Source organism: Chroicocephalus ridibundus, chromosome 2 (genome assembly GCF_963924245.1).
Source record: "Chroicocephalus ridibundus chromosome 2, bChrRid1.1, whole genome shotgun sequence".
NCBI classification, from domain to species: domain Eukaryota; kingdom Metazoa; phylum Chordata; class Aves; order Charadriiformes; family Laridae; genus Chroicocephalus; species Chroicocephalus ridibundus.
Window position 1 is genome coordinate 85,562,807 of NC_086285.1, and position 22,978 is coordinate 85,585,784.

Sequence of the window (22,978 nt, forward strand, 5' to 3'; positions counted from 1 at the left end):
CTCTCTGATACTGAAGAGTAGCTAGGGCTACGGATTTAACAGCATGGGGTTGCCTTGCAATGCCTTGAGAATTGGTTGCAAAGTGACTCACAGACTACAGTGTAAATTGCTGCATCACCATCATTTCTGGCAGCATCTGCCTTTTTCCCCAAGGCCTTCTGTCCACGGAAGAACATTGCTTCTGACCGTGGTGGGCTGGCTTTCTGAAAATTTAGAGGCTCCAGTGCAACATGAAGTGAAACAGACCATACGTAATTATCTAATTATAATCACAGTAGTTTAGGCTCGTGATTTTGAGAAAGACCTAACAACCACAGCTATAGTCAGATTTTCAGGAGTACTCCACTCCTTGGAAAAGCATTAAATGGGATATCCGAAAAGTGCTTGCAACAAGCTTGCAACAATCCAGAGGTTCCTACTGACAGCAACAGGAGCTGCAGATACCAGCAGTTTTGAGACTGTCTTCTCTGAGTCTAAAATACATTTTTAGTTGGATTTCTGCATAAAGAAAGCTATACAAATAAGAAGAAAATAACAGAAATATTCTAGAGGAATTTTTTCATGTTTTCTCTCGAATTCATGACAATTATTTTTTTCTCGGTGGCTTCCACAGCAGATTTGTTGATCTTATAAATGTGATCAACAAGGCTCTCAAGAGAAGGATTTATAATTAAGCACTCACTACCTACAGATTTCATTGCAAAAGGAGCAGTATCTATATAGAGATCTCACCTTTAGACACTTAAGTTGGACAACATAAACATCACTTGATAAGTTGATCATACTTGCTGTAAAGCATAAGAGACTACGAATGTGAGGCCAATGGCTATCCTATTGGATCATTGTTTTTTGGTCTATATCACACACTAAGTCACAAGTATTTTAAGGAAAATTTGTGCAGTAACCCAAAGCTTAAACCAATGAACAGTAAATTATTATGCACTTGTACTTGATGATTTTGCATTTTTATCTTTAAAAATAATAATTTTCTGCTTTGGGCTGTGCCAGCAAGGTGAAGTATTATATACTTTAGGAAAAACCATTTACGTAAAATGTACCCAATGAGCAAGTGAAAATCAAAGCTTCACAGGTGGTCCTTTGAATAATACAGACGTTGAGCGTATTTTGTTTAGGTGATTTTAGGTATGCAACTTAGGTGTGACTCAGAGGGCTAAAGATAGGGGCCTAATTTCCTTAGTCGATGGAGAGAAAAATGATTCTTCCAGTACAGATGATTTAGAGCACTTGGCTTAGATCCTAAAGTAGATGGTTTGACCACATTCTTAAGACTGAATGAATTGTAGTAAAATTGTGTTATTATATTTTGTGCCAGAGTAATAAAGAAAATATGAAAAAGCTCCCACAAGATATTTAAGAAGCAGAGATGTTAAGCAGAGCATTGCAAACCTGTGTCCCATCCTCGGCAATATACTTTTTATCATGTTAACATTTCACATATATCATGCAATTTAAATTTTATAGAGGGAATAAGTGTATTGATTTATTTCACGGTGACGGTATGATCACCAGAATATTACCAGCAGACCTACCTGATAAATGGCAATTACTTGATGCCTGAGATTCTGAAAAAGGAAAGACATTTTGTCCTGAAAACTATCCTTTTTTCTATCCATAAGGCATACTGCACCTTGTTAATTCTTTATAACACTATATAATTTACATAAAACATTTGATTCAAGGTTTTAGAATATATCCCAACAAAATTATTTTTCTCGTTGTATTTTGGACTGGTTCTACTGATTTTTTTTTTGTTTGGTAATATTTTCTCAATCGGTAGACTGAATATTAGCAGAACAGTTCTTTATTGGTCATGATACATAATGAAGCTAATCATCTGCAACTGGGTTTTCCACATGGATGCAGGAAGCATGTTGTCTAACACATGAATGCATGGACAAAGTCAGACTTTGCACAGATGACCATTTAGCCACCGCTTTTCCGTGGGAAAGTACTAATGGTGGGATCCTTCCTACACAGTAATAATGGCATGATTAAAGCAGTTGTTCAGAAACTTGATTTGGTCTCCTCAGCTTGTCAGAGTTCAACTCTGTATCATCTAGAAGAAGCCTTTAATTATAAACAAGAGCACATTCTAGAAATGTGCATTTTCTTCCCCTCCTAGTAAAACCGTGACACCATATAAAAGAAAAAAGATTCTTCAAAGAATCTTATTATTCTTGCCTAGGCATGAGAGCACACACATCTGAGTGTCCGTGGCTCCAAAGAACTGCTTCTAGAATTATTTCTGCATTCTGGTGTTAAACAGAATATTCTCTATTGTCTTTGCTACAGCCAGCACTCTTCAGAGACAGAAGCTGTGCGTCTGAATATCTGCAGCTGAGAAAATGAACTGGCGTTTCCCATTTTCTGAACCCTTGCTCCAACAAGGGGGATATTACGCTCTGTGGCATAATAACCTCTGACATGCAACGGGGAGGTTTATTTTTAGAAACCTTTCTGACAACAGGTGATCAGTGGGAAAAATAGCAAATGGTTAAACTGAAATTTTTCAGTATACAAAAATTATATCCGGTATGATGAACATTATTTTTCCCTTTAGGGAAGGAAGAAAGAGGACAGCCTCAAAAACTCAGTCTGCTAGCTCACCTGAGGGACTGATAAGAGTCCTGGCTCAGCAGCTACCAGCCCTGGGGAAGCTCCATTGTGTACGTTACACCAAGTTTGGGCAGGATCAAACTCAAAAGGGGTTTTACTTATACTCATTTTCCCTTGAAGAACTGAGGACCCTTAGACATCCGGGATCTCTGCAGTCTGGGGACGTATAGTTCTTGCTAGGTGTGGACTTTGGGATCCACAGGAGAGAACCAGAAATTTTTAAGAATGGCTCTGCTTTATCTAATGAGGCCATAAGGAGGTCTAGAGCCCAAGACTTAGAAGGGGCAGCTGAGGTTGTTTATCCTGGAGAAAAGGAGGCTGAGGGGAGACCTTATTGCTCTCTACAGCTACCTGAAGGGAGGCTGTAGTGAGGTGGCTGTTGGTCTCTTCTCCCAAGTAGCAAGTAACAGGACAAGAGGCATGGCCTCAAGTTGCACCAGGGGAGGTTTAGATTGGATATTAAGAAAAATTGCTTCACTGAAAGAGTTGTCAAGTATTGGAAGACAGTGCCTAGGGAAGTGGCTGAGTCACCATCCCTGGAGGTATTCAAGAGACGTGGAGAAGTAGTGCTGAGGGACATGGTCATCCTCCCCCTCTACTCTGCCTTGATGAGGCTGCACCTGGAGTACTGTGTCCAGTTCTGGGCTCCCCGGTTCAAGAAGGACAGGGAACTGCTGGAGAGGGTGCAGCAAAGGGCTACCAAGATGATTAGGGGACTATAACAACTCTCTTATGAAGAAAGGCTGAGGGATTTGGGTCTCTTCAGTCTGGAAAAAAGATGGCTGAGGGGGGACCTTATCAACACTTATAAATACTTAAAGGGTGGGTGTCGGGAGGATGGGGCCAGGCTCTTTTCAGTGGTGCCCGGGGACAGGACAAGAGGTAATGGGCACAAGCTTGAGCATAGGAAGTTCCACCTAAACATGAGGAGGAACTTCTTTCCTTTGAGGGTGGCAGAGTACTGGAACAGGCTGCCCAGAGAGGTGGTGGAGTCTCCAACTCTGGAGACATTCCAAACCCGCCTGGATGCATTCCTGTGCAACCTGCTGTAGGTGACCCTGCTCTGGCAGGGGTTGGACTAGATGATCTCCAGAGGTCCCTTCCAACCCTATGATCCTGTGATTCTGTGGTTTAGTAGTAACTTGGCAGTGCTACGTTAATGATTGAACTCAACGATCTTAAAGGTCTCTTCCAACCATAATGACTCTATGATTCTATAAACCCTAACTCAGAGCAGTGGGTTTGAAGATAGAAGAAGTCTTGCCATAACTGAAGTTTTACCAGCCTATGCCAGGTGATGCATGACCTGCATCAGAGCACATGGTGACAAAGCCCGTTATTTCTCTTCCCCGTGCAAGGCCACAGCCCCCTGCAGGGGACAGAGCCACAGCTAGGAGAGACGCAAATATATCTTGCTGCTGTGCTAAATCACATCTTCCCAGTTTTAGGAGGATGTACATCAGATGCTTCTAATTGTTAAACTGATTAGCTGTAGCTGATGTAACAGGTTTATTATCTGCTTGTATTTGTACTATCCTTTCTTTTGCCTATTAAACTACTGTTAAAACACCAGCAGGTAAAAATGAACTCTTGTCTTTGGGTTCTTCCAAAAAAGACAGAAATCAGTGCCCTTATAACCTGGCCAGGATAAAAACTGAAATGCCTTGGTAATTTAATCTAACAAGAATATAATAATATACATAATCTGTTGGTTTGGGTTTTTTTCCTGAGAAAACATTAAAGATTTAGATTAAAGACAAAGACATTATTTTACTTTGGTGTTGTTACCTATAAGATTCATGCTATCATGATTGACTGCAATGTAATACTTTGGCAGCTGCCAAAGATAATTGAAAAAGATACAGACAAAGAAAAAGCAGGAGAGGATAGTCTTGCATACACAGTGTGTGTATGGTGACAGATTGAAAAAAAGCTCGAATAGCATTTACAGCTGCTTGGGTGAAGGCCATTATGCATTTAGCTTAAGCCCTTAGATGCTAACCTGGGTTATTTCTTAATGGCTGTTTTGCTGGTGAGTTATAATGATGGTTTTCATTTCTTATTCTCATCAGAATTGAAAACCTTTTTGGTAAATGATGGTGTACCCATAAACGGCAGGTGTGGAGAAACAAAACAAAAAAAAACCCCTTTGTAAGTAAAAATCAAACCCCAGAACAGCTTTTGAGCCTTAAAAACTAAAACTAATCTAATCATGTCAAAAGAACTGTAAATGTGTGCTGAATTTCAGTCAATATGACTGATTACCTGTCACTTACTCAGCTCTGATTTCTTCACGCTATGCGCTTTGGAACCATCTTTGATTTAGAAACTCAGAGGCAGCGTGTATTAGTTGTTAGCTCACCTCCACCTTGGTTTCCTGAATGCCTCTGGGTCTGAGTAATAAGCTCTATCAGTCATTTCAGCGTAAAAGCTGAAAAAAACCAGCATCATCACTCATTTATTTTTATCATCCTCATTGATGCTGCTCAACCTGAAACTCTGAGGAAGTTTCACACCTTGAGTCACGTAGACGCTACACCAGCTTTAAAAGGGAATGTCTGAACAGTTGGGTTAAGCTACATAATCACCAAACTTTCTCTAGTTTTGGACTCAGGGTTGAATTTTTAGTATAATAATTTAAGTGCAAAGTGTTGCATAAGTTAAGCACGTTAATTGGCACGTGACTTTTGGCCTTAAAAATAACAATCTTTTCTTCTTAAAATTCCGTCTACAACAGAGCAAACAGTCTTGACAAGGCAATATGCATTGCTACTAGCTTTCCTATATGTGAAAATATTCTGACATGCATGCAATATACATGACTGAAACCAGCAGAAGGGTAACTAGTTGCAGAGTCCAGTTTCACAGTGCAGTCTGAGAGAAATAAGGGCTTGCTCCTTTGGTACATGCCATATCACTCATCCTTTACAAAAACCAGCAGCAAACTTACAAAATACATTTAAAAGAGATTTATGCAAGGAGAAGGAAAGATTTTTGTAGGCAGAGAAGTCACATGAGACAATCTACAAAATTTGACAGAACTGTTTGAGCAGCATAGCCAGCTGCTGCATGAGTTTGTCTGAGCTGGTTGTTCCATCATTCCTAGAAGCTGCAGAGAACAAGGTTTTTGGGACCTTTGGGAGTAAAAGGCTATTATTCAGGCCTGTTTCAATATAGCTCTGTAGCAAATGGAGGTAGTAGTGTACACAGGCAAAATGGATATAAAAACTGAATAATGCTAAGCTGTCACAGCAAGTCCACAGCAAGAAGTAATGTCTTCTAGAAACAGAAAAATAAAAATCTACAAAACTGTCTTTCTGTTACATTTCATGTGCAACATGTATTGATCACTTCAGGTGTCCTCTATACAAAGACTATTTGAGGGGGAGGGGTGGGGAGAGAAGGTTTTCATGCTGTACATTATATTCTCTTGAAGTTTTTCCGTGAGCAGGCAACAATATATATTATTTGTTTTCATTTATTTTATTCGGGAAGTATGTTGTCACAGTAGCACCATTAACAGCTTCCATATGCTGTGAAGATACTATTACAGGAGGACGATGACAGTGTAATTACATACTACATCTTCAGAGATCTGACTCTGGCAGAGTTGAAGATTACTTCAGAGTTTCAAATTAATCTGAATGACCCAATCTTTATTGCTGTTGAATTTCTGGAAGTGATGAAATGCCAAGTCATTGAAAATAACCGATAAAAGCCTAAACAATCTGAAATGAGTAATGTAGTGTTTCTTTGACTTCATCTAAGTCCCATAAGCTTTACAGCCAGGTGCAGTATTTTATAGAGAAATGTTTGCTTTAATGAATCTGAGTGCTCTTCAGTTCACTAAGAATAGATCGACTAGGCAAAGAAGGAAAAATCCATTATCATATGCTCTTACATTTTATGTGCACCAAAATTGTGGATGTAAAGGGCAAACACTGCAGCAATGATCTCTGTCGTACCATGTAGGTGTCTGTAAAAGACCTGGGCATCAGGGGTAGAGCTATGTTGTGGAAATGGAATATACGATTCAAGTGTGGGCAGAGGCCTTTTGGATCCCTTTTCTTCCACCTCTTCTGAATAACTTGCGTAGCAGAGACCCAGTAATACACACATATTTGTAAGTGACATTAGATGATAGGAGGATACCATGATAAAATTTTATTCTTTACTCAGAGTCATTGAAGTACAACTAAGAAATAGATGAGGCTCCTCTGCCTTGATGATATTTTGCGTCATAGTGCTCCTTGCCAGATGTTAAAACAAGAAAAAGAAGTAAAGCTTCCTTTAGTACATTCCCTTGGAAAAAGAGGAAGGAAAGATTCCTTTAGGAAGTTCCCTTGGAAAAAAAAAAGTGAAATGATAATTGCACCATTCTCAGTAGCTCAGTCAATGGGTACTACAAAGCCACACATGGTAATGTCCAAATGTGGATGCTGACACAAGCAGACTTTTTACTTAAAAGGATTTTGCCAAACAAATAAAGCAAGTTTTGTCTTCAGATATACTTTGCATACTGATGGACAGAGGGAGGAATCAGGCAATAGTCATTTTTTCAGAGGCAATCAAATACACAATTATATAGGTACCATAACCCAAACTACTAGCTGAAAAAAGAGTAGGTTTATTCCTAATCCAGCAGTGCTAATGTAATTTTTTTTCCTCACCTGGAAGTGTAAAGTTGAAAAAGCTGAGACAGCATGCGTTGTAAGGAGATAACGACAGGGAGCAGCGTCTGCTGTGCAATTCAGCGGCTGGATGTGAAAGTCATCTATCCTGCTGTTGCATGGTATACAACTTCTCAGAGACTTATTTTGTGAAGTGTGACCGAACCACTAGCAGGAGGAAATCTCTGAGACATCCCCATAATATGCCTCCCACTAGCCACAGATGCGTGTCCTGCTATGCTGTTGAAAAAGAGGTGTAAATTTCCTCCTACGTATTCACACGTAGAGGAACAGAGAAGGCCATTGGCAATGTTTTCCTGTGCTGAAGCAACTGCTCTGTGAGAGCTGTTGGAGGATGACCCAGGAAAACGAGATGTGCAGCTGATGGGGCAAGCAAATACCAGCTTTGTTCAGAGCCAGGATGAAGCGAATTGAACATCCCGGACCCGCTGAAATCAGCTCCAAAAGCTGCCGGTGGGTTTGACAGCGAAGGTTGCTGCATGAGGAGAGGTGAGCGCCACCTGCCCAGAGGAAACACCCGCCATGGTGGTGTTCGCTGCCAGCTGTGCAAAACAACAAGTCCAGCAAGAGGTGCAGCTGTAGAGGGAAGGCAGGTGCTTCAGCAGCAGCGTAATAAGCCAGGGCACGGTGGTATATACTAAGGCCTTCTGCTACTGATGTCGTTAAAGTCAAGGGTAACTCAAAGTACTTTGGGACCTTTTAGCTATTTAAATATTATATCTGGCATTTTTTCAACATAGCCGTTTCCCTGAATGAAACCCTTTTGTCCTCACGTATCAGTAGGACAATGCTTATTTTAAGTGTGTAATTTTCGTGTTGTTTTTTTTTTTAACTTGTATTTATGACCATTAATAGTAAATAAACTGAAAATAAAAATGTGCAAAGCTAAAAAGCTTAGCACTGAAATTTTAGAAAGAGCACCCTCTGGTGGCTAATGGAAAAACAATACTCTTTATATCTCCCCCCCCGCTCTCCCCCCAAGGAGTGGTACATGTAATTATAATACTGAATATTACAGAAATGAGTGAAAATCCTTTTTCCAATGAATTTTTCATTTCAGCTACTGTGAAATGCATGTGTATATGTTCTCAATCAAAATAAAAATTCAGATACCAAAAACTGTTAAACATAGAGGTAGGAAAATGCTTATAAACAGGTACTGTCTACAAGTATAATTTAATTAAAGACAGAAATATAGATAGATATCTCAAGAGACAGAGTTGATAAGGCCCTTACAGTTGCACTGGACCAAATCTAGAAACTAGGGGAAATTAGCATGTTCAGTGGGTAAAACATGCATATCTTTTTCTAATCCTTTGTTGTTTTGATCTCATCATTTTAATTGGATGATTTAAGTCTGTTTATTTTGCACAGACTCCATGGTTTTAATCAGATACACTATGTTAATTATCAAGAAATCCCAATAATGACTGTCTTCCACTTTGTCACAGGTATCTTCCATTTAAAAGTACCTGAGTCCTCTCACGTTGGATCTGCTATTGGACGGATCCGAGCTGTGGACCCTGATTTTGGGAAAAATGCAGAAATTGAGTACAACATAGTTCCAGGAGATGGAGGTAACTTGTTTGACATCACAACAGATGAGAACACCCAGGAAGGAGTCATCAAACTGAAAAAGGTATGTGGCACCAATAGGGAGTATGTACCTATGGCTCAAGTGATAAGAGAATTAAATAATAACTAGATAAGAGAATTAAATGTTGTGCAATGATACCTCGTAAGTAGCACACAGTAGTTTTAATCTTTCTTAGAATCTGTGGTTGCAATCTGAGTCTAAAAAGAAACTGGAGTTTAGTGTTTCATTTCATATACAATCAGGTATGACTTTTCGTAAATAATGTCAGTTTTAATGGCAGAGAAGTAATCGTTATCTCTGTCTAGAAAGTGTGATTTCTCTTTTGTGGAAGTTTTCTACCTAAAACCATACGAAAAATGCTACAGTTCAGAGCATGGAATGAAAGAGCTATATTTTATGTTTGAGATTATATATTTCATTTTTTTTCAAGCATTTAATTTTGAAAATTTTAGTTTTGTGGGTTTCATTTTAATAATGAAGCTGCTGTACAGTACTGTGGTGAACAGAGTTTTTACTCAGATTAGAGGAGTCCCAAATGGTTGCAAATCGACATGTCCTACTTCCAGTCTCCTAGTAGTGTCCCAAATAGCTGGTTATCAGATATTCCTGCAAGGGAGCACACTGCGTCTCCGCTGTTGATGTTGCTTTAGTGTACTAAAGCAAGTTCAAGATTACTGAATTTATGAAATTCGAAGATGGAAAGGATAAGAGTTATTTGGAATTTAGTGATTAAAGCCCTCAGTAGGAGAGATCCAAAACAGGGACAGTCACATTTTAATGAATGGCTGTTTGCTGAGCCCAGGCATGTACATGTACGCCAACGATCAGCTGGTTTCGTAGGGAAGAAATCTGAACTACCAGATTGTTTCAAAAGGCCAGGTTATGTTTTATAGACAGCTCATTCTTGTAAGTGTAATTTTTGTAAAATAAACACATCTATGAGCTGAATGCTTCAGAAGGATTTGGGAAGGAAAGAGTTCTGGACATGTATTAAGACAAGCTTTAGAAAAAGAGAATCTTTAGCTCCAATAAAATTTAGAATTTAGCTACTTAAATTTCCCCTGGGTCTGACCATGGTTCTATGGCATTATACTCATTCTAACAATTAAATTCCTGGCTTCAGCCTCTTGACCTGGGAAATAGTAAATTATCCACAGGTACATTAAAAGACCAGATGATGTCAAGCCACTTACTTTTCTGCTAGTTTTAGTGACATAAAATGGAAGCTACGAAACCCACAGGAAGTAATTTGTCAATGAAGCACAATGTCTTTGCACCCTTCACACACCTCCTCCTTTTCTGACTAAAAGTTTGAATGTACTGCTTCCTCCTTCCGTGACTTTGTAAACTTTGTTTTGTTTTTAAAAATTGTTCTGATCACCTTTTTCCCTCTATGCAGATGACTCAAAAATAGCTCCATCTGGAACTGTCAGGCTGAGCAGCTGCATGTCCCTCCGTAGGCACTGCCAGCCGGAAACAGCAATGAGTGGGAACCATTGAAAAATGAATGTTTGAGCATTAAGAGTAGGTTTTTGACAGGATTCAGTTCTCCCTGGATTAGTCCTAAGCCTCAGCTGTGCTGCTTGATTTTATACATGGCAATGGAGTTTTTCCATACTTACGGTTAAGTATATATATTAGACCGTAGAGACAAAATATTCAAATTGGCAGTGCAGATTTAAACAGCATGCACATAATATTTGTTACTGATGTAGAGCACCCGCATATGAATTTGCCTGATACAGTTATCTTAGGACCAGCATAGGCAAAATGTCTGGCCACTTCTGAGATTGCTATATAGGGAATTATATCATATTTAATCAAAACACTAATTTAGAAAAAAAAAAAAAAAGACACAACTAATTCTATATCCAGATACTTTAGAGTTGGTCATTGTATTTTGCTGTGTTTATTTAGTCTTTTCAGTAACAAGACAAGGCATATCTGAAAGTTTAGGGCACTTTTACAACAGCAGAACAACGGTTGATGTTGCCTAACGTAAATGATAGATCTTTGTGACTGAACAGGAGGGTTAAAAAAAATAATCCTAATCCCTTCTTAATCTTCTTCATCACAGTGAGCCCGGGGACAATGACAGGCTGTGAAGGTCAGGGTATGCCAGCTTTGTTCTATGAAAGAGTGTGGAAAGAAGATAAATCCAATACGCAGGTCCTCCAGCGCAGAATGCCTTTATACAGACCCTACACATCGCCCTTCACGAAACTTTTCTCAGGGCAAAGGTCCCATTCACTAAGCTTTAAATGGTCCACGTGTTTTAAGACATTTTGGAATCATCCAGAATCCATCCACTTAAGTTCCTTGCTGGATCCCAGGTTAAACAAGAGCAATCCGGATTCTTAAATATACTGTTAACTGAGTTGTCTTTTCATATCCTCTGCGCTTGTAATAATATAAATGTGTTTCCACGGGTTGTGGTTTTCAGATTGTCAGAAGTGCTGGACATCACAATTAAAATGCACGCTACCCGTACTGTACAAGCCTGCAACAGCACTATTCATTTGCCTACACAGAAGCAATTTCACATTGCATAGTGTTCAAAACACTGATTTGACCTTGTGGGATTATGTAAATATTTAAGTTAGGTATGCATTTAAGTCCTTCTTTAAATCAAAGCTGGTGAATGAGTAGGACCAGCACTTTCAATGATGAATTCTCCACAATAAGCAGTCAAAGCCACTAATAAAAAGTGCCATGTGCTTTAAAAACAGGTTTGCTCTTTCTTCTGTATCGTAGCATATTCTGATGCTGTAAGTGCTGCAGTGATTCAGTGCTGAGCCATTTCAAAACCATTTTTACAGTTTGCTTTTATTTTTTCTGAAAATTTTCTTGCAGGCAGAAACTGTCAGTCACAAAAAAAAAAAAGTTGAGACATTTCTACATCAAAATTGATAAAAGTGAAGCCTTCCTGGACTCCTTTTATTTTTGGTGGAAGATACATTTGATGATAAAAAATTACACAAACCAAACTGTTCTTTTCAGCACACTAAATGCATTGGTGGAGGCAAAAGGCCATTTTCTGCTTCACGGACACTAAATGGGCACAAACACCTATAGCTGGACAAGGTGCAGATCTTAAATCATCTGGTTTGGTTGCTAATTTATTTTCATGCTATGATTGTGATAGGCTTGATTACTACTACTCTTGTGCAATTTACATATATTAAAAATGGAATAGCTTTTCTTATATTCTGCTAAAGAAATCATCTAAATGCCAGTTAGCACCGCTGTGTGGTTAGTACTGTAATTGCTTCCCCTCTCTCAAAAAAATAACAGTATCAGTAAAAAGAGGGAAAAATGTCTGGCTTTAGAATAGTGCTGCATGGAGTTCTCTGTAAGAGTAAGATATATTAATATATTAGGAATAGACTGACCAATTTCTTTCCTTATCCTGTGCTATTTTGTACAGTGTTTATTGGGTTTTATATTTACATAGTGTCTGTCATCCTACCTGAATGCTTCAGCAAACTACAGTGAGTGTAAGCTACAAGGAGCAGGGTGACAGAAGGGACTGCCTCCTTCATAGTGGAGTGTAGTGGCCTCAGGTGGGGCACGGAGTAGTGCTCCCAGGTATGGAGGGAAAATTCATCAGTCCCAGGCAAGCTCCGGATTTTATTGAAACTGATAAGACATCTTTAATGACCACACCCGATAGAGAAGGAAAACAGAAGGATCCAAGCTTCACTGAACAGCTGGCACTAAATTTATTAAACTAAGGATGAGTTTATAGGATAAGCCCATTGTGTGCAGAAGCCTCTTAATTGGCTCAGCATGAGCTAATCCAGAAATTAAGCAGGGTTCAAGCACTGAGTCTGGTTTAGACATTATTTTATTAATTTCTGCAGTGTCATTAAAACTCAGGAAAAAACTGTTTCCAGGTGTCATCTGGTATGATCCTACACTGCTGCACTATACTGGCTGAGCTTCTCCCTGTGGGTCTGTGGAAGCTCAGGGAACATCTGCATCTTACTTTTTGTAAGCTGTGTACCACTGCTCACTGATCGGGTGACACAGCTCTATCCATGAAATCACAGCATATCAGAGAGGACATGGCACCGCGTGATGAGAAACAGTAACTTCAGTGATGATAAAATAACCGAAACTGGGAGGACAGTGAACAGACCCAGTAGCTGCAGGGGGGTATTTGGAGTGTATGCGTCCTTGTAACCTCAGGGGCCACTTTTTAAAAGCCTTTAATTGGAGTCAGCAAGCAGAATTTTGACTGCTGACTAAGCTGAGTTGTCTTGCTCATGGGATAGCCCGTGTATGTAGTGTTGGGACATTGCTATAATGCAAGTTCAGTCTGATAGCATCCGTACGCCATAATAGTGAGCATAAGGCAGACTCCTGATGTCCCTCAGCCAGAATTGCATTACTTCTACTACTTGCTTTACTAGAAAGACTGTACACTGCTCATCCCACTCCACCCCTTCATTCTCCAGAGGCGGGGAATCATAGAATCATAGAATCGTAGAATCATAGAATGGTTTAAGTTGGAAGGGACCTTCAAGATCACCTAGTTCCAACCCCCCTGCCCTGGGCTGGGACACCTTCCACTGGACCAGGTTGCTCAAAGCCCCATCCAGCCTGGCCTTGAACACTTCCAGGGATAGAAGTGTTCTGCAGCTGTGTGCATAGGCACTGTCTGCCTATAATCATAACTCATGAGTTTGTGTGAGCGGGAATTGTGGTTTTACATTTTGAGGAAGACAAGCAGGCGATACGAAGTCCTTCAGTACAGGAAGAAAGTGGTGACCCAGGTGCAGATGCAATCGCAAAGACCATGGCAGCCACAGAGAAGGATGATGGGAAGAGTGAGGAAGGGAAGACCTTCAGACTCTGCAGTTTGCAGATACAGCTGTTGGTTTGTTTTTTTTCCCTGAAACGGTGAAAGGCAGCTCCAGAAACAGGTAAGATGCTTGAGAGCAGCAAACAGCTGAACCCCTGACATTGGTCAGCTTCTTTCCTTCTCCAGATACAGAACATATGTATATTTTGCCCACTTCCCATCGAATCCTGAAATGCTCATGTCAGATTTTGTCAAATCTACAGCACTTGCTGTAGATTTGGCCTACAGATCTCCTTTTTGACTGTGCGTTCTCATCTCTGTAATTAATGAGACTTCTTGGTTAACTGGAGCTTCCTTTAATAAATCAACCTGCTGTATAATACCAATTATTTCCTTATGCTGTTTAAAATCCAGTGCATAAGTGCAGTTACTGAAACACACCGATGCACAGCAAGTAGTCTGATGGCAGTATTTCACAATCCATACGGTTGCTCAGCCCATCTTCAAGGGGAAAATGTTGCCAGGTTTTGAGATGGGCACACATGACACAGAGTTGTTTTACAGTTGCACAGTGCCAGTATGAAGACAAGTCTCCGTTAATACGTGCTTCCTCTCAACCCCGTACTACTGTTTGTAACTGTCCATATGTCTTGGGGCTTAGAGTCTCATCCCAAAATGCGGCTTTTCCATCATTGTAGGTGTGGATCATGAAAGCTTGTATCACACACAATGCTGTTGTATCTCTTATGTGTGGATAAAAAGCAGAAATTTCTGGAGTTTCTGGTCCCACCTCTTTGTGAAGCACAGTAAACTGACAGGATAGTTCTTCTCCCACCTTGCCATTCTTCTCGTGAGAATTCATTATATCTTTCAGCCCATTCTTATTTCTTTCAGTTCTTTAATTCTCTCTCTCTTCCCCCACCTATCCATCTGCCTATCTAATATATAAATTAGGACACAGATACATCTATATAGTAGCATTTCTTAACTTCTGCCTTGAATATGGGAAACAGTAATATTTCAAAATGTATTTATTTCTAACACAGAGCTGTTTATGTGCCTTCCTAGTCATACTAAATAAGCCCATTCATGGCAATTCCAGCCTTGCAAGATAAAGTGATTTGTCAGTATGTGTTATTTGATTTTGGGATTTGTAGAAAGCCTCTGCTGCACACAGCTGTGTATATGCTGATAGTGCTTTACTATGCAACTATATAGAGCAGCTTGTCACCGCGACACAGGAAAAGGCAGATAAGAACCGGTAGGGGGGCCAAATACATCTATTCTGTCACTGGTACTTAGAATATCAATTAGAAATACTCGTCTAATTGTTGAGTAGTGCACAGTTAATAAGACATTGCCTTAACATTAGCAAAAGTTATGTTTACTGTGGAAAGCTCATAACTTTTGTAAAATAAAAATCTTATTCAAGCTTAGATTTGAATGTAATTATTTTTATAGAAGGAATAAATATTTCTATTGTTTATTTTAAAAAAATAAAAACACCTCTATGAATTAATCCCATTAAAATGTGATTAATTGAAAAATGTTTCTGTAGTCTTACAGCTTTTCTCTGTAAGATTGAAATATTCAGCTATGTTTGTACCCTTACCAAAAGACAGCCTGCAAGGACCGCATGGATCATCATGGTCTTTCCATTAGTACATCTATCTGCAAATATAATCATGCATAACAGGAGCCAGACTGAACAGTTTTAATGCAATTCTGGGGATATGAAAGACATATCCAAGGCATCAGTTAGAATTACTATTTAATTGAGAGCTTAGATTTCTTGCTTTCTCTGCCATAATCATTTATCTCTAGCTTAACCCCTAATACTTAGACTTTTTCCACTCCAGAACGGTTCTTTAAACTCCAGGTTTTCTCCCTTTAATATATTTTTTGAAAACACGTTAACAATTTATATAATAGTATGGAGAAGAGTTTGTGTAGGGTTACACAAACTTAGGGTTTCAGCACCAGGGCACAAGATCTTCCACACTTAATTTTGTCTGTTTCTTCTTAGTCTTAGTTTCTTCTTCTTTCTGTCAGTCCAGTCATGAAGGCGCAACTTGTACTGGGTTTTACTGGGAATTTTGTATGTAGGAGGGTGGTTGCATGTGGTAGTGGGTTGGTTAGTAGTACCTTGGCTTTCAAGCCTGATTATTTCTATGGTTCATAGACTCGGATGGCTAATTTTAAATCCCTAGCTCAGAAAAGGCCGACCATGTAGTCTATTAAAATTATAAAATCTTTCATAAGGATTTAAAATCATTATGCTAGCTGTTCAGCTAATGTAAGTCAAGGTAACTCGATTGATTTTAATGAAACTACTTCAATTTACACCAGCCAGTCATCTGGCCAATTATGTCCTGTTGTGATAAGGACAGAAAATGGCAGAATTTAAATCTGTCCTAGCTGTGACAAATGACTGGAAACACTGCGGTAATGATGGCTGGGAGGAAAAAAATGACAGACATTGAAATATTCTTGCTTATACACTTGTGATCCTGCTCTCTTTTCCATATAGCATAACCTTTCCCGTTAAAAAATTTCCAAATTGACAATTATAGGCAGAAACCACTAGGTGCCAGTGTTACCCAGACAGCAGGAAAAGACTTTGTCAGTAACATTAAAAACAACATGAAAGCCAATGCAGCTAAACCTTTTAACTGAAAATAAAGCTTCTGTGTCTTTTCAACTAAATAAGACTGCATTAGGGCTTTTGAGATTACTACTTTTCTAAAAGCAAAGGCACTAAATTGACGTACATTGACAGAAACCAACACCAAAACAATGTGATTGAAGGGTGCATTTCCATCCAGAAACCAGCTAGGTGCACAAAGGCTACTATGCTGCCTTCAAGACCTTACAGATTACACCTAGGATCATAAGTCTGCATTTTTCAACGTACGTGCAGTTCAAATATACGATGTGAATAGCAGTTCACTGCTAAGATACACATTTTACAGGAAAAACTTGGTTCAGATGAAGTTTGAATTCACATTCCAAGCCGCACCTGAAGTTTGGTTTGACCCATTGGTATATATCAGAGTTTTGATTTGGGCTCATTTCCATCATTGTCCTGGTCCTCTGGAAGCTTTCCCTGCTAAAAGAAATGGAAATCTTCCGTTTAAGGAACTGGATCAGTAAGAGACAGCTGATTGCCTGGGCACTGGAGTTGTGAATACAAATCTCTGGCTAACCTGCACACAGCTCATTTGCAAGAGATGAATCTCACTCATTTAACCTCAGACATCTACAGTGTAACTGTTTACATCCATGCCAGTCATCCTGATTTTTTTGATGTGGAGAAACAGTCATTTCCTGGGTATGATTCATCTGGCCTATTTCAGAAACCACCTTAGCATGAGATGAACTGCAAAAACAAGATTAGTTGATTAGCTCTGAAGGAGCTGAAGTTTACACTGAAGGTGTCTTACGTCAGATTTATCCTACCAAAGTGATTTTGCAATGTTTAATCTTTAGTCAAATCTGATGTTTTGCTTTTGTTCTTTCCGCAGCCATTAGACTTTGAAACAAAAAAGGCATACACCTTTAAAGTCGAGGCCTCCAATCTCCATCTTGACCATCGATTTCACTCGGTGGGTCCATTCAAAGATACTGCCACTGTGAAGATAAATGTGTTGGACACGGATGAACCTCCAGTTTTCAGCAAGCCTATGTACACAATGGAGGTTTATGAGGATACACCTGTGGGGACCATTATAGGTGCAGTGACGGCACAAGATCTCGATGCTGGCAGCAGCTCGGTTAGGTAAGAAAGCTTTTCCTCCTTCAGTGACTCTCAGACAACCCAAAATGCTGCTGACAGTGAGACTCGGTGGCAAAGAGCTTAGTAAGAAGATATAGACTGTTCCAAGTCTGTCACTGTAACTGCTGCTCTGAAAAATACTGAAAAGATATGCTAGTTTGGGTGGGTTATCTGGAAAAATACATTAAGTGTTGACAGCTTCTTATCATACAGATCCTGTAAGTTACCATGCGCTGACGTGACTTCAGAGATGGTGTGCTCAGGCTAAGGAAGTAAAAACATTGTTTTGCCTGGTGTCTGGGGCTTCCACAAAAGCAGCTCAAGTACAGGAGTAAAAAAGGAGGTACATGCTACGTCTGTGTTATACCTCAACGGGTGACAGCGAGCACTGCCCCTTTCACAGGAACCACTCACTCTCTACACCTGGCAAGGAACAAATGCTTTGATAAATAATTGCTACATCTGTCTTGGCCAAGGCTGTGGGGATGTGATTGCTGAGCGGCACAGGTGGCTGTGTTCAGCAGACTTCGTCACAAGCGAGCAAACCTGTGAGCAAAACCTCTCATTTACTGGTATAGCTTATTTTCCTGAAATAAGAGGGAGAGGGAAGCTGTTATACAAATGTAATATATTGATTTTGCTGATGTATTCCCAGCCACATTAGAAACTATGAAGTGAACCAGACTCATGTACCAATAAGGAAGCTCCTGGGCAGACATGGTCTAAGATGTTGGCAGACATTGCACACACTGCCAGTACCAATTCATGCTGAAGCTACCTGACATCAGGAAATATTTTTATTCCCAGACTTTCATGAGCAGTATTGCAGACATAATGGAAGTCACCAATCTTTAAATATTAATGTTTATCAAATAGGACTGTGATGGAATAGGAAAATGCCACTAGTATCTAGCAAGTGCATATGCATTCATGCATATTTGACTACAAATGTAATTTGGATTTTTTAATCCATCTTTATGAACTGTGTATTTTGACTTGGTACTTACTTAAGTACTCAGTACTTAAAATGTACAATAAACATGCTAGATGATATGTTGTAGTCATATGCAAAAATTTAACACGCAACAGCAACTGTTTAACTCCTGCTTCGTCAATTCACTGTTAATTATTGCTTAAAACTATTATTAATGTTGGTTGTTTCGCTGCTTTTTTTTTTTAATTTAAATACATTCTTCATTCTTTTCTAACACAGAACTGTATTTGTTTGTGACTCTGTGACACATTCCTTACCTGAGAAAGGATCAAAACCTTCACTAACAAAGACTGAAGTGAGAACCTTTTTCCCTGGTGGTAGCCTATGAGAATAACACCACTGAAGTCAATATTCTGTTGAAAACCACACTCTCTTCTGAACAGATAGAAAGCCTTTAATCATATTGTTTAACAGCTTTTCATATGACAACAGAATCATTTGAATGTATAACCATTCCTCAGTGAGAGTTTTTTATTTCACAAACCCTCCTAGGAGACTCAACTGCTTTAGTTACTGATCATACCTTTGCAACTACATGGGAAAAATCTTTGTTTCATGATGGTTTCTGCATACACTGCGCTCACTGTAATATTGAATTCTAAGACGTTTTGAAGTGTCCGTGTTTACCTTTTTAAACCCTGAAATCATGACTTGGGTATCCAAATGCCCATTTACAGTTCAAAGATCAGGAATATTATAAAATACCCTTGCATTTTAGTCTCACTGCTCTACTTGCTGATCCCTTACACCAACAAACAGCAGAAGTGCTCCCAGGGTCACTTTTTATGAACCAATTCAGCTGGTTCATGCCCAGGGAAAAAAATGAACCAATTTCTCAGAGGGACCACCCATTCCTACCCAGAAGTAAGCCACACATTTAATTCAGTGGACTTTGGAGGGACATACTTTGCTTTAAGGAGAGAGATGTGTTCCATTAAGCGGGATGACATGCTGAGAAGATTAAGCTGGAAACCTCTTCATGCAGCTCTCTTATGGCTTTGTAAGATCACTTATTTCTACCAATTTTCATGTTTCAGTCCTGAAATCTCTTCCTTGGCCCTCATTTACCTGGAGATATATTTGATTCTCTGTATTCAGCTTGATATCCATCTCTTTGAATTTAATGATAAGATTCTTACTAATTTATTGGAGATCTGACCATGCTCATATGCTCTGAAAGAACCCGTCTCTATCCAAATGCTGACTATTCCAAGCAGAAAAAGGAGTTATATGCAATTGCTATTTACTGATGTATTAATGTTCAATACTCCACGTTTTATATCCTCTAACTGAAAACAAAGTACATGACAAGAAGTTAGAAAAGCATAAATTAGTTTGAAAGAGTTGCATATGATTACAATTTCTTACTGTATCTTAAGCAATTATGCTCTTTCAGCTGTTTAAAATCTAGATCATCTCATAGATGTAAAAAATGGCTCCATCAATTTCATCATATTTTTAAGAAGGAGTCCGAGCATCTTCTGAGTAAATATGGCCTCTAAACAAACGTGGAAAAGCAAGTAATGTTCTTTGAGGCAACAGCCCATACAATTTGCTGGGTGGCAGAGTTTCTTTACAAATTCATTCATTTTCTCTGAAATGTTTTCCTAGAGCAGTTTGGCCAGTAAGATGCCCATTACAACAACAATATCAACAATCTGGCAAACAATAGAGACTGGGATAAAAGACCAATCTGCATCGTATGCAACAGAAGGCAAAACTCTGGACAACAAAGCAGTCTACACCAGCTCACATGAAAGGAGGCAGCACTAGTCACAGCAAATCCATGTCATCAGACAAAAACTAGCTCTGCTATGCTAGACACATGAGGAAGGGGGAGATAACAGCTAAGAATGGATTCAGCTGGTAGAAAAAGAAAAATATTTTGCTGGAAGCCATTGAAAATGTTGAGATTTATATTATTTTTCTCTTTTCTCCTGTTACTGGAATCAAGTTTTTGGCCAAGTTAGGAAATTTGAAAGGTTTGTCTGGGGGGATGATGTTTTGTTAGAGATGTTGAAACGAAATGGCACAGAGCGCACATTCAGTAAGAAACAGGAAATTAAGCACAAAGAGAAAAGGGGCCGCAGGTATTCAACACCTGCAAGGGTGACTGGCTTGGAAGCTGTTTTGGTACATCACCTCAGTGCACCTGATTTTCAAACTGTGTTAAATCTGGAGTTTATGTGTCTCAGAAGAGCTATTTTGTCTATTCCCATTTTATCCATAGTGCTGCAAGAAATGCTCAGCATAAATGTTAAGATGAACATGTACTTTGTCGTCATTAAAAATCCCCAAGCACTTCTGAAAAGAACAATGATCTCCTGTTCTTCTCAGACTCCTCTAGTTCATGATGGTTACAAGCTGTCTGGGAGAAAAAAAAAAGCACCCGTGTTGAAGTGTATTACAATTTATGTAGCTTGTAAATATGCAAATGTTTTTAGTAAAGAACCTTGTATTTCTGGCACAAGGAATTTTAGGACTTCCTAAAAATCACTTTTATACGTGTCCATACAGCATGAATGTTATAGACAGAGCTGTCTAAATAACAAGTGCAAATGGATGGCAAGACTGAGCTATCTGCGATACTTTCTAGAATAATGAGGTTTATCTAACAGCGTGTGTGAAGTTCAACAACTTTTCACTGACACCTTTGAAGATGTCAGATTTCCTCGGAGATTATTTTGTGGCATAAAGCATGAAAGGATTTTTGCCCCTGATGTGAACCCCAGATATGACTCCCATTACAATGAGTTTCATAGTCCGTGCCAGAACACTGCCCTTCAGATCTCTGCTTGAGTCTGGAGTTTTGCCTTATGAACCACAAGAAACACAAAGAAGAAGGAAAGCTGTGGGGACTGTGCATTTTCCTGTCCAAGTCCAGAGTCATGAAACCGTGATATTAAAGAAAGAAAAAAGTCATGTGTAATAGTCACAGGTCAATCCTGCCCTCAGTATCGTGGGGACATGACTGTGTTCCCTGCATGTGCTTCCAAAGGAAAAGTCTTATTTATTTTCTGAACTAGTTCACAGTTGTCCAGAAACTTTTATGGATAGGTTCTCTTTTCACAGTGCAATACTTTATCATGTAAAGTTCTAGAAAATACAAATAGCAGGTTTCTTCCTGAATCCTTAAACACTTTATCTTAATGTACAAGCACAAACAAGATGAATTAGTTATGTATGTAACACAAAAGTGCTTGATCTTCCAATCGCATAATTCTGACGGTTTTTTGTGCATACACTTTTTGAATTTTCTTTTTCTTCAAAAGGAAAAATCGCATCCTGTGACATGTGTCTTATACAGACATAGAAAGACTTGGACATCTAGTTCCAGCACCTCAAGCCTCTTCTTTTAGTAACAGATTAAGTGATAGCTATTTTTCTGTGTATGGTATCACTCTGGAGGGGAACAAGATGCTTTGCCTGTTGGTTTTGCACAGATAAAAGATGGTGGGACTCAGGAATTTTGGTTCCTTTTTAGCTTTGCCTTTTACTGCAGTCACACCTCAACCACTTTCAAGATGTCTCTTCCAAGTTCTAATTTATCCAAGCTTACCAATTCAAATCCCTGCACCAGTACCCCTCAGTTCCTGCTGCAGATCCCTTGCTATCTTTTGCAGTCCTCATACTAGCCCACTGTTTTCTTATATCCCCTATGCCCGGGTGGTCTAATACCAGTCTCCTATTTCACAGTCCATCTTTCTTTCTCCCACAGCTGGTTTCTGCCTTTTTCCTCCTGAACCACATCCCATTAGCTTCACTAGCATCCCACTCTACTGCCTTCCTTTCTTCTGCTGATGACAGACGTCTTTTTTGATTTTAGTGGCATGATGTATTTTTTTCTTTTTGTTCCAGTTACTTTGATCTTTTTTCGAGAACTCTAGAAACCGGGTTTCTATCCCAACATTTTCTCTGAGTCCCAAGGGGTATATTTGGCCAACACAGCTGCTCTTTCCCCATCAGCTTCCCTAATTTTCACTCTCATTTGGCTCAGTGAGCACTCAGCTACCAAATACACAACAACATCCCCATCTACCTACCTCCCAGGAATGCTGGAAATTATATAGGGCAGCAAATTCCTACTCCTTCTACTTCTCCCCGACTTTCTGACTCTTCCTTTGTTTTCTTCTCTGGTTCCTAGACTTTGTCTTCATGATCTCAGGCAATCACATCCTCCACTCCATCATCCTTTTCCTGTAAGTTCCTCCCCATATGATCCCATGTACAGCCCTGCTGATCTCAAGGTCTGAATGAGCTGACTTCCTCCTAAGCAACTGGGTGGCTTTAAGGGATTGAACAGAAAGGTGACTTCTTTTCAAACACGAGGCAGAAAAATCTTCCCCTTCTGTGTATAAACAGTTTTTCAAAAGGAACTGTTTTCTTGCAGCTTAATGAATTCCTGCTCTTCAGCAGTCACAGCAGCAGACTGTATCTCTCTGCTTTACCTTTACCGTGAAGCAAGATGTGTAAAACA

At 39.4% G+C, this 22,978-nt stretch overlaps 1 protein-coding gene across 3 annotated transcripts in view; it reads left to right on the forward strand.

Moving 5' to 3' along the window:
- The window catches only part of CDH12 (cadherin 12), a 573,557-nt gene that overhangs the window by 513,082 nt on the left and 37,497 nt on the right, over nucleotides 1-22,978 (forward strand). For all 3 annotated transcript variants that reach the window (XM_063326103.1, XM_063326104.1, XM_063326106.1), the window contains 2 exons: nucleotides 8,780-8,967; nucleotides 17,257-17,510. In XM_063326103.1, the coding sequence (XP_063182173.1) occupies nucleotides 8,780-8,967; nucleotides 17,257-17,510 (442 nt within the window). The remainder of the gene's footprint in view (nucleotides 1-8,779; nucleotides 8,968-17,256; nucleotides 17,511-22,978) is intronic.